This window comes from Marmota marmota, unplaced genomic scaffold (assembly GCF_001458135.2).
Source record: "Marmota marmota marmota unplaced genomic scaffold, marMar, whole genome shotgun sequence".
Lineage (NCBI taxonomy): Eukaryota > Metazoa > Chordata > Mammalia > Rodentia > Sciuridae > Marmota > Marmota marmota.
In genome coordinates, this window is record NW_026000142.1 from 27,020,822 (window position 1) to 27,034,237 (window position 13,416).

Genomic DNA, 13,416 nt, shown 5'->3' on the forward strand with positions numbered 1-13,416 from the left:
GAAATAGCAGAACTCAGTTAACTACACCGGCCCCCCCCCCCGCCGCTTTCTTCATTTCCAGTCTCAATTGTTTCACTAGGTTCTTTTGCCCTCTGCCTAGACATCTCCATACCATCCCTCTCTCCTATTCACTATGCTAACTTGAAATTATCCTTTGAGACTCTGCTTAATCATAACCTTCCCGTCTGGGTTATGACCTAGGCATCCTTTGACTATTGCACATTTAATAAGCAGTCTCTATGTATTCAGTGGTCTGCTGCCCTCCCCAGTGTAAGTGCCTTGCTGGCAGGAATGATACCTCATTTAGCTGCATATCGGTATCCTTAGCACATAATACTATTCATGTCAAGGTAGGACTGTGATCAATGTTTGATGAATCAATGAGTGAATGAGACTGCAGAGAATTTCAGGGCATGGCTAGCCAGGTGCTTCAGATGGAAGCACAGGAGATCTGTTTGGTAGATCTGTTAGAAGTTGCCCACCTATTCTGGAGCAGGGTGTGATGATCTCTTCTTGTAAAGGGTTGAGTGTAACATTTCTTCAAACTTGAAGAAGAAAAGAGCCTAGGAAACTATGGAATACAAAGTGAAAGTATTTTTCATCAGTTATATTTCAGTTGCTACACAAAAATAAACAACAGTGAAAACAGACTGCATCCCAGAAATGTTCAAATGATTCTAATACTCAGATGCAATAGTAACAGTTTATCGGTTACACTGTTAAATCTCTCTGGGACCCATGAAACTTAAAGGAAGGTTGTGCAAACTGCAAACTGAAAGATTCCAAGGTCATTTTAGTTCGTTCTAGGCTACATGAATTCCAGTCTTCCCTTTCATAGAGGCCGAGCTCATGGAAGGTCTTATTTGTTCACCCCTGGGATTTGTGGTAGAGGTGGGAGAAAGCCACACAGGCATGTCCAGGGACAAGTATACTAGCCAAATTGAATAGAGATTGCATTAGCAAAGTTAGATTGGGGAGGGATTTCCCTTTCTTTCTCTCTCTCACTGTTCTTTCTTTATTCCTCCCTCCTTCTCTCCTTTTTTCTTTCTTCTCATGCATCAGAAGTCAGTGGGATGATGAAAGGAGCCCAAACTGAATTCAGGAGACCTGGAATCTGTTAATCCTACTGTGCCACCGACCAGTTGTGTAACCTTGGACAGTCACTTGTTTTTTTTCTGCCTCACTTCCCTCATCTGCAGCATGGCTGGGCTGGGCTAGATGATCTCTGAGCCTTTTTTTTTCAGCTTTAGGATTTTGGTTTCTATATGGTGACCAACCATGACCACAGAAGGAGCAAGATTGGGAGACAAGAATAATGGATTTTATTTACCAAGGCTAAATTTTGAGTTCTTGTGATATATCTGGGTGTAAATGACAAGAATTACTTGAAAGTAGAAGTCTGGTCCTTGGAATGGAGCTGGGAGTAGAGGTATAGATTTAGGAGTTTATCAATAAAAGTTAATTCTATAGAATAATAAAAGATACTTGTTCAGCTAAACTAGTTTTGAATGAGCAGATTATATATCAAAATGAATTTGTAACATTTAAATTTGAAGTCATAATGCACTTATATTTGATTGATTTCATTTTCCTACATTCTAGGGAATAATAAAGGGAAGGATATTAATATTTGCTGAATCCATAGTGTAAGTACTCTCACCATGGCCTGTTTGAAGTCACCATCTAGAGGTCACTGAACAGGGAGTTGCAGGGAGCTGTGTAGCAGCACACCATTATATAATATTTTCACCATGGAGATACTATAGACATAAATATTCTCAAAAGCACAGATAATGGTAATGTGGCAAAATAAGAGTGATGAGTTTGAGTATGCATTACCTTTGTTTTTAATACAACTTACATAATTTTAAGTTTATATGGTTTAATTTTTAAAGGGCTGTGTTTCACAGCTGACTTATGCAGTTCCTGAAAATTAAACAATCAAAAATTTTAACATTCAAATTCAACTTATACTCACAAGTAGCATGAGCTAAAATAGGGGAGTAACTTGCTTAAGATCACACAGAAAATGTCTAGCCAAGGTTAGAACCTCCATCCATCTAATACTAAAGACCAGACAGTTAACCACTAGACTATCATTTGAAGTGCTATATTGCATATCATGAAAAAAATATTCATTTTGGGTTTGAAAAATACGATGTAGTCTTAAGTGTCATTTAATAAGGAGTTCTAGTGGAAAATCAGTCAGAAAAAAAATCACAGTGCCATTTCTGCTGTTTTGGCTCAGTTCTTGTACCTCATTTTCCCTGTTAAAGGGATGCTTTAACATAGTCCTTTGTGAACCACACTTCAACTTGTGTTGAAAAAACTTGTAGAATCTATGAAAACATTTTGATCCATCTTGTAAATAAGATGTGTGAATTTAAATGGTTTTTATAATTAGTTTGAACATAACTCTATGCTGAATCTCACCATCATGTGTATCCATAAGACACTAATTAAAAAAAAAAAACGATAATAGTGGAAAGATCAATAGAATAGAGTAAACGGAATAGGGGGATGGAGAAGGGTAGGAAAGGAGAAGTACCAGGGACTGAATTAGAGCACACTGTATTCATGCTCTTATGATTATGTCAAAATGAATCCTAATATTATGTATAACTAAAAAGAACAAAAAAAATAAAAATAAAGAAACAAACACCTATTGTTTAACATCCCGAGCTTAATATAATCTCTTTGTAGTAAAGATGTATAAAGATTTTTATTATATTAAGTAGCAAAATTGAAACATCTGGTATCAATTTTTAGATCTTGAAGAATCAGATGACAAAATGATGAGTCTCAGAAGAGTAAGATCATGTTTCCCACTCCTGAAAAAAAGATTTGAAAAAAATGTTTCATGTTTTCTGAAAACCATACTTACTTAAATGTCTTCTCTGTTCCCTATCTTGGGAAGTGACTTACACACAGAATTTCATGAATTGTTCTCAAAACTATTTTGGTCTTTGGACCTGGTGAAGCATGTGGTAGCTGTAAAGCCACCATCCAGCCTGCTACTCTAGTCAAACTTGCTACTCTAGCTTTGTGGCTCATTGTGTTGCAAGAAGGAAGTATAACAGGATTGTGATTCAATTTTTAAAGACATGAAGCTTCATTATAATCCACGGGAAGCTCTGAGCTATTTGGCCACTGGTAAGGAAAAGAACAAGATAGTGTGTCCTAGACAAGAATGACAAAAGTTCAGGATGGTCCAGCCTGCTTCTGGCAGGTTGCAGCTCTGAGTCATTGTGCAGTGAATGCACACAAGCATTGGCCAGCACACTCGCCTTCCTGACATCTGCAGGCTTCACTCGTGTTGTGTTCTAGCTCCTCACTCACATCAGAAAATGAAACTTTTTCTACGTTTGATTGTATGATGTTTTTAGATAAATATGTTGGTTTTTAACAACTGGCTGTATCGACCACCATCCTCTTTAGAACTACTAATTCTAATTTACATTCTACAAACAATTTGTTCAACAACCACTTGGTCTATTTGCAAAGCATCCTTGCACCATCCTCTGCATCAGGCACTGTGTTTACTATAAAGGATGATGCTAAGATGCTGTCCATGTTCCTCCTCCGGGATATTGAACATGTGCATAGATAACTACCATATCATCCTATTGGAGTTGGTCAGGAAGGGCTACTTAGTAGAAAGGCATTAGTGAACATATACAATTTTAGACTGTAGAAGTAGGAGCGGTCAGGAGGAATGTATAGACCTGGAAACTATAGGATTGTTCAAAGAGAATTGGCAGGACCTCAAGAGGACAATCACTAAGCCTTCTAATATTTCAGAGCTTGTGAAGCCCTCTTAGCACAGACAGTATGGGAAATACTGCTATTGAAGATGCTTGGGGTGCATTTGAATGCAATAAAACAGAATGTTTCATAGTGTTTTGGAGGAAAGCTTTTCTTTCCAGTAATTCATTCTATTTGCTAAGCCAGGCTCAAGGTCACTAAGAGGTCATGAAGGATATATGGATATGACTAAAGTCATTACATTACCCATTAGTCATTGGATACAGTGCTGTTAGAATGAGAGAAACAGCTGGAAATGGTAAAGGAACGAAGCTCAGGCCATGTCTACCTAAAATGGATATTTCTTGCTGTCATAGAGGGTCTGGCCCCGCGTATATACATCTTTTCTGTGTTGCCAAACTGACTGATTCAGAGACACTGTTTGTAAAACAGAAGTGGAAAGAAGAAGGTTGATGAAATGTTATCATCGGTGTTGTAAATCCTTTCCTCCTTCTTGCCGCCTTAGAGTGGCAGAGAGATGTGAGCTGGACCTTGGTGCTCAGCAATTTGGTCTTCATTTCATGGGGTTCACACAAAACTCATTTCCTTCACAGACAACTCTGTCATGTCATGCTGAAGGTTTGAGACCCATTCAGAGGCTGCTGGAGAGAATTTTCATGGAATCACCTAAGCTCTTTTGCCCCTATTAGGAACAGTCGCTATCTGGTGGGCCTAGAGATTGGAACACCACTGGCAAAGCCAGTTTCCCCCACTTTCCAACCAGTGAGGGCTTAACCAGAAAAGGGCCAGGTGGCAGGGCTCCAGTTGGTGGCAAAATGGAAGCCACAGTCACTTCTCAACAAAGAGATCAGATCCCAGGTATTTTAAGAAAGAATCCTACACAGAAAATGCACAGATATCAGCTGGGATGAGGCTTGGAATTTTAAAGTGGTAAAATATTTTGCTTTTTCCCTTTAAAGAGAAAATTTTAATTTCAGATTTTATCCTCGTTATTTCAGTGAAGAGAAAGCACAACTAATTGCTTGACTGAAAAGATTCTGGCAGGAATATTTGAGTCATAAAATATTAGCCAAACATCTTTTTGGATATTCTAATATAAACTTTGTGGGAAACTAAGCACTTCATGCCAGGACAAAGCTACAAGTCTCTTCTCAGAGGTTCCTTCCACCCCCTTTCCTAAAAACTAATCTTATTGGTTGATAGCACCAAATTTTTGGCTGCAATGCAAGGAATCACCCAGCTGTGGCTGCTCGTTGCTATCATTTTTTCCCCTTATTCAGGAAATCTTGTGCATTTGAATGCAATAAAACATGTGTTGTCATGAATATGTTTCTAAGACATTAAGAGTGAAAATCTTGTTTGTTTATTTTGTGGAAGCCATTATTTCATATACCAGTGCAGACAGAATGGACTAGGGCCTGGGATAAAGTGGTAGAACTCACAAGTATTGTCAAAAACAACAGTTTTTGGAGTCCTGTGTCACAATGGGAAGAGGTAGTCTCTGGCCTTGGCTCTGCCATTGCTGTGTGGTTTAAAACAATTTATTCATACATTCTGCATTTATGTTATCTACTCTGTATCAGACACTCTTTTTAGCACTGGGAACACACTGTGAGGAATAAAGAATATGTATTACACAACTTCTCTGAATATTATTTCTTTATTTGCAGTGCACTGCAATGAGTTCTCAAGGTCCTCTACCCATGGTTCTTGATTTTTGACTTTTCTGTGGGAGCAAATTGTGCCCAGAAGAACAATAACAGGAAAAGTGATATCTGATATTACATGGACAGATATTGTACAGACTAGCCACTTTTATATACATTGCCTACTTTGTTTTCTCAAGAATCTCTTAAAAATAGATACTATATCTGTTTCATAAACAGGAAACTCAGAGTTGGAGTAGTTGAGTTCACTTTGTTACAAATGAGAAAGAGGCAGAATGAGACTCAATCCCAGCTCTGCTGACTCCGAATCCAACATTATTTTCTCCTCTGCTCGCCATGGTTTTATATGTTCATTCATCTCCCCTGAACTTTTCTCTGGGAAAACTTATGGAAAATTTACTCAAGAATCCACGGTAATACAATGCAAACTCCCTTGTTCTTGCTTTATGGAGTCTTTCATTAGCTTTCCCTATCTTCTTACCTACTAAACTTCTCTTAATCATTTAGGAGTGTTTTTGCTGCTTCATCCAAGGCCAGCACTCCTGCGGCTTTTTGTCTGCTTATGCTTTACCTTCCACTTGGAATCATTTTCAGTCTTTCCTATGCCTAGTTGTGCATACTACTTGGGAAGCTGAGGCAAAAGGATCACAAGTTGATCACAAGTTGAAGGCCAGCTTGGACAATTTAGTAAAAAACAGTCTCAAAAGAAAAAAATGAAAAAAAATTCTTGCCTGTAATCAAATTTTACACTCTTTCTCAGACTTTGTCATATTCCTCAATTTAACTCATTCATTACCTAATAGTTGTCCAACACAATAAGAAATTTAAAATATAACATAGTATCATCTCTTGGGGGAAAATAAGATGCACAGATTATAGGAAACAGTTATGTGCCATTTATTCTTGGAGTTTCCCTACAAAGAGAGGTGTGTAGCAGTGTATGATTCAAAAACGGCCCAAGGTCTTCTTCATGCTACCCTTTTCCAAAAGATGCTTTTTCTGTTTCTTTTTCTGGTTATACCTGGTCATTGTAGAAAGTTTGAAAAATAGAAGTTACCATTCTTCAGAAATAATCACTGTTAACATTTTGGTGTACTGCATTTCTGTCTGTGATGGTTAGTTTTCTGTGTCACTTTGTCTAGTCTAATTGTGTTAAGTTATTTAGTCAAACACCAGTCTAGATTCTTCTGTGAAGTCTTCTTTATTTTTTTTAGATTGATAAACATTTTAGCTAGACTTTGAGTAAAGCAGACTACACTCCATAGTGTAGGTAGACTCATCCAATAAGTCATTCCTTACAAGACTCGAGTTGCTCCAAGAGCAAGCAATCCTGCCTTAAAACTTTAATATAGAAGCTTGTTTTCACATGAACTGATTCCTTAAAATCTCTCTATGTCCACATATTACCTAGTTGGTTCTGTTTCTCAGAAGACCCTGACAGATACATCTTCTTTCTACTTACTTATTTCCTCTGGATTAGTACTTCTCAAGCTGTAATGTGCAAATTAATTGCCTGGGGATCCTATTCAAGTGCAGCTTCCAAGTCGGTAGGTGGTGGGCTGAGATTCTGCATTTCTAATGAACTCACAGGTAATGTTGATGCTGTGGTCTGTGGACCACATTTTGATTAGCAAGACTTTATGTAACCGACTATTTTTTAAAAACTAGTCATGATCTCAGTTATTCCATCAAAACATTTGTATTAACTATATTACACTCCATCAGATGGATTTCTATAGTTTAGTTAATGCATTTCTAATTTTTAGTTTGGGTTTAGTTTTTTACCACTACATAATTCTGTGATAAATGCAGCCATGCACTGCATAATGACGTTGTGGTTAACCACGGACTGAATATAAGACAGCTATCTCATAGTGATATTATAGCAATCTTATTTTATGTCAGAACACTATGATGTTCATACAATGACAAAATCTAAAGGACATATTTCTCAGGATGTATCCCTATCATTAAGCCACGCATTACTGTATCCTTGTCCATAAATTTCAGGGTGAAACTCTATTTCCTTAGGATTATTTTGTCAATGATTAATTCTTAGGCCAGAATAGATACATTTTTTCAGGTTTTAGAAGTATAATTTCCAAAAGGTTCTTTAGAAAAATTGTCTGAAATATACATATACCCAAAAGTCTGGTTGTAGCTTCTCCAACTCAAGTCTGCATGATTGTCTCTGATTTCAAGAACTTCCCTGGTCTTTTTGACTGTGTGCTGGTATTGTCAGTGTCTGTTGGGCAACAGAACCTACCATATTTTCAGATTTCTCCGAATTTATTTGTACATTCTCCTACTTATTCGTGTAATAATATTACTTGATTATCTACTTAGTTAATGTTGTAGATACCCTTCTGGGAGTTAGGGTAGAGGGGAATTAACCCTAAGTGTATGGCGACAATCTGTTCTAATCTGAGGGTCAAGGACACTTCCTGAGTAAGTGACATTTGAGATGAATTTTGATTGTTTTGAAGATGTGGTCCTCAGTTCCCTAACTTTTGACTAGTCATTTTAAATAGGTGGAGGCTTTGATGACAGAACCTTGGAAGTAACCTTGTTGAGAGATGATACACCTGAGGTCTCCAAGGGTCTCCCAAGAGGTCCATTGTAGTTGCTGTATTTCATTCTCCCTGCCATGCTTTTGTGAAGATAGCATTTCAGGGGGTTCCCTCTTCCATCTGCTCCTGGGTAGAGTTTCGGTTTCTCATCACTAAAGCTGAATGCCATCCATCTGATGTTCCAGCTATGTCTATTTGTTATAGAAAATAGAGCCTAAGAAAACAAGTTATTTTAAGGTTATTTATCATAGGCAAATATTTTGATATTTTGATCTGTCATTATTTTGAACACTTTCTACCACTGCCAGACCACATTAATGTAGATAATGATAACTGAAAAGAAAAAAATCAGTACTATAAAGCTATAGTTTTCAAAAGTATAATACTAGCATATGTACAGACATATGGAATATAGACCAATGTTCAGACATAAGTCAGATCAATGGAATAAAATTGAGAATCTAGAAATTCATATACTTATGGTTAGTTAATTTTTGACAAGGGTATCAAGACAATTTGGGAAAAAGAGTATTCTCTTTAATAATTGGTGCTTAGACAACTGTATGTGTACATGCCAAAAAATGTACAAGTTGGACCCCTACCTCACACAAATAAAGAAATTAACTAAATATAAGAGGTAAAATGATAAAACTCCTAGAAGAAAATATTGGGGGTAAATCTTCATGACATTAGATTTGACAGTGAATTCTTAGATATGATATCAGAAGCATGAACAAAAAAAGAGATCAATTGGACTCATCAAAATTAACTTTTATTCATAAGAGACACCATTTTTTAAAATGAGAAAACAATCTACAGAATGGGAAAAAATAATTCCAAATCATTATCTGATAGGGGTATAGTATACAGAATATATAAAGAATTCTTACACTTCAATAACAAAAAAGTCCAATTTAAAAATAGGCAAAAGACTTAGACATTTTCCCACAGAAGATATACAGATAGCTAATAAACAAATGAAAAGATGCTCAATATTATTATTATTGTGGATATGTAAATTAAAATGACAATGTTAAGTGTCCCTTCAAATCCTCTAGAAAATTCTTGAGAAAAAAATGGAAAATAAGTGTTGGTAAAGATGTGGAGAAATTCAAACCTTTCATTTGCAATTGTAGAAATTAGATTGTTGGTAAGGATGTAAAATGGTACAGTCACAGTAGAAGGAACTTTTGTGTTTCCTTTAAAACGTAACTTAGAATTACGTAATTCAGCAATTCTACTCCTAGACATACCCCAAAGAATTGAAAACTGCTACTCAAGCAAATAGGTGTGCACACATAGCAAAACTGTTCAAAATATGGAAAGAATCCAAATAGTCATCAACAGACAAATGGATCAACAAAATGTAATATATCCATGTGACAGACTATTAGCAAAAGTAATAAATCCATAAAAAGGAATGAGGTGCTGATACATGCTCCAGTGTAGTTAAGTCTCAAAACCATTATGCTAAGTGAAAGAAGTCAGGTACAAAAGGACACATACTGTGTAATACCATTTATATGAAACATTCACAGATGGTCAATCCATAGAGACAGAAGGCAGGTCAGTGATGCTTCTCTTTGAGAAAAGAGGCACCTGTAGGGGATAACTACTTCAGAGTTTCCTTTTGGGTTGCTGAAAAATTTTAGGAATTAGATATAGGTGGTGTTTACACAACATTATGAATGGTTAAATTATTTAATTTATTGCTATTATATGAATTTCACCTCATAAAAACATTATATAATAAAGAAAAGATCAAGACTAGAATCTCTCTTCCCGTTATATGTGCCATATTTTTATGGTTTCAGTTTTAAAACAGCAACAAAATGATGACATACCTTTGGTTATTAATATCTTGGGGTTTTGTTAGAGGCCATACTAATCGGTTCTCTTGTGATTTCCACTTAATTTTTTTACTCTGTGCAATTCAGATTTCAGTCCAAGGCTTCAGGAACATTGCAAACAGCTGCTCTAAAGTTATGCATCTGACCATCAATGATATGCCAACTCTGACGGACAACTGTGTAAAAGTAGGTAGTGGAAAGTGCATTTTCTTCTCAGTCTCATTAGATAATGGCTTGAATTACTGAAAAATGTAAATTGACTTTTCATTTTAATTAATTAATAGTAAGAAAATAATTTAAAAATTTACACACACATGCGCACACACACACACACACACACACATATATACACACCCCTCCAGAAACATTTGAACATTTAAATTTAAATCCTTAAAAATCCTAAGAAACCTTGCTTCACAGTTAGGATATTTTTGTTTCAGTGCTGTTATAGCCTAAATTAAAATTTTAACTTTAATTTTCCTATCCAAGTACTAACCAGGTCCAAGCTTGCTTAGTTTCAATTTAATCTTCTATGTTAAACGGCCAAATTTTTTTCAGTATTTCATTTTCTCATAATCTTGTAACATGATATAATTCCGATTCCTCTACATTACTCAAATGTGAGCATGTTAAAATATGATGAAAAAAAAATCCCATTTTTTTGAAATTAGGGAAATTAAATAGGTGCTGTGTCTCTATAAATATCAAGAGAAAAAATGACATCACTGCCTTGCTAAATTTGTTCTATATACTATGTTTAATTTATTTAATCATCTTTTTTTCTTCTTAAAGGCTTTAGTTGAGAAGTGCCAAAGTATTACATCAGTGGTTTTCATTGGTTCACCACATATCTCTGACTGTGCTTTCAAAGCTCTTTCTACTTGTGACCTCAGAAAGATCCGATTTGAAGGTCTGTGATATCAAAAATGTGGTTCAACCTTATTTTTTACTTTTATTCTTGTGGCATTATGTATATAGTACTTGTTTTTTCTTCTTTTAAGCAGGAAATAAAAGGATTACCGATGCATGTTTCAAATTTATAGACAAGAATTATCCAAATATCAATCACATTTACATGGTGGACTGTAAGGGACTAACTGATGGCAGCCTCAAGTCGCTTTCGCCTTTGAAGCAACTGACTGTGTTGAATTTAGCAAACTGTGTAAGGTAAGAAGGCATTCAGCTGAATATTCAAGAAAGACTGATTATCTAGGACATGTCTGTCTCTCCCATCAAGAAGCAAATTGGTTGGTGGGGTAAACATGAAAGTGAGTAGTCCAAGTGTCAATGTGAAGGGAAGAGCAGAGTTTTCTGGTAACCCAAAGGGGAGACACTGGATCCAGACCAGTTACATGGGGTTGCAGGGAAGTTGTCAGAGAGAGCTCAGGATATGAGGAATCGTGGACCCTTGTAAGATTCAATGAAGTTTGGGGCTATCTTTCCTACCCAAGGTTCTCATAGCTAGTTCAGTTAACAGGTTCATTTACCAAATGGACTTTATGACTTGCTTATGAGGAACCAATCTAACTGCAAGCTTTGTTAATGGTTAGATTTCTCCTATGTGGGTTTTCTGACAAATGATAGTAAGTTCTTACTGAAACCCTTTCTTTAGCTGAGCCATAGTATTGGGCTGCTACCTTGGTATTTTCAGATAAACAATGATCAAATTCTTGATGAACCTCTACTTTAATAAATATTGCAGCAGCTTGCCTGTGTAAATTTTCTCACAGTTTCACAGGGCCAGATGATGACATTGTAGATCAAAATAGCATTTTATCTACAATGAGGTTTAGATAATATTTAAACACATACAAGACAGGTCAGAGTAATAAGCTAAACTACACAGAAATCTTAATCTATGTTTCCTATTATTTTAGTGGGGACACAGCATAGATTGACAGGGGGTTGGTGTAGACATAAGCATTTGGGATGAGAAAAAACATGGATTAAGAAATGAGGCATATTTAGTAAAGAACTGAAGCATATGGCTCATAGCCAAACGAGTGGACTTGGAAGCAGATCCTCCAGCCTCAGTCAAGCCTTCAGATGATTGAAGCTTCAACTGGCACCATGACTGCAAACTCCTTTTTATTTTTTATTGTGAGTCATGATCTCATTAGTTTGCTTAGGCCCCTTTAAATTGCTGAGGCTGTTCTCAAACTTGCAATCTTCAAGCCTTCTCATTTGCTGAGATAGATTCCAAGTGTGAGCTACCAAGCTCAAAATTAATTTTAAATTAAATGGATATTTTCTGCTTTCAAAGTATAGTTGACAGGACATTTCAAAGGGCTTTTTTTTTGCTACAATTTAGACCCTTTAGAAAATATATTTTCAGTACATTGCTGAGCCCAAAAAGAGTAAGAAAATATCCAATAGGCCCAAGTCCCCTGATTCTGCCCGACCTTCTCAATGAATAGACTTACTGAGATGAATTGTGAATAGCAAGCAAACATAAAAGGTTAAGCTACCCTGAGCATAAATGTTTGTATCAACATTGCTGTTGAGAATATCAACTTTGAGCAAGACTCAGATTAGGGAAGCAGAATCAGAGACTTCTACAGGGCCTTGGTCCTATTCAAGTTGGACAAGGTGATCTCAGGTAGATAGCGCCCAGGATCCTGGATGAAATTAATACAAAGCTTCTATGAATAGACATTAAGATCACCATTAAAGATTGTCAAATACACAAAGTTATGAATCACTGGGAGAATGGGTCACCAGAAATAGCAAAACAGATTTGACATACAAATAATTCATACATAGGAATTATCAGACACAGTATATTAAATTACTACAAAGTTACTACTTATGAAATGTTTTAAGAAATAAATAATGGAGTCAGAAATATGAGCAGGCAAAAAATATGATAAAATTATTAGGTTAGAAAAAACCTTTCAGGGGCCTGGGGATGTGGCTCAAGCGGTAGCACGCTCGCCTGGCATGCGTGCGGCCCGGGTTCGATCCTCAGCACCACATACAAACAAAGATGTTGTGTCTGCCGAGAACTTAAATAAATAAATAAATAAATATTTTTTTTTTTAAAAAAAGAAAAAACCTTTCAGAAATTAAAAAAGTACAGGTATTGAAAAAAAACTCAAAGGATATACTAATCAGCATATCGGAGAGAAGAATGGAGCTGAAAGATAACTGTGAAGAAATAACAGCAGAGGGAAAGACATGGAAAAAAATGAGTGTATAACCCAGGGTAAAAAGACAAAGGTTTAATATCAGTTTGAGATTAGATTTTTTTAATTCACCTATAGAAGATACACCTGAAACAGTAAGTTTGAGAGTCAAAGAATATGTTTTTTTTTGTTGTTGTTGTTGTTGTTTGTTTGTTTGTTTTTTGGTACCAGGAATTGAACTCAGGGCCTCTCAACTACTGAGCCATATTCATAGCCCTTTTTATTTTTAATCTTGAGACAGGTATTGCTGAGTTGCTCAGGGCTTTACCAAGTTGCTGAGGCTGGCTTTGGACTTGTGATCCTCTTGCCTCAGCTTTCCAAGCCACTGAGATTACAGACATGTTACACTGTGCCTGGCAAGAAAATGCATTTTTATCAA

General features: G+C 36.2%; 1 protein-coding gene across 1 annotated transcript in view; it reads left to right on the forward strand.

Moving 5' to 3' along the window:
- Fbxl13 (F-box and leucine rich repeat protein 13) overlaps nucleotides 1-13,416 on the forward strand; it is a 195,833-nt gene that overhangs the window by 119,062 nt on the left and 63,355 nt on the right. The window contains exons 13-15 of the mRNA XM_015488382.2: nucleotides 9,940-10,038; nucleotides 10,645-10,762; nucleotides 10,857-11,019. Coding sequence (XP_015343868.1) covers nucleotides 9,940-10,038; nucleotides 10,645-10,762; nucleotides 10,857-11,019 — 380 coding nt within the window. The remainder of the gene's footprint in view (nucleotides 1-9,939; nucleotides 10,039-10,644; nucleotides 10,763-10,856; nucleotides 11,020-13,416) is intronic.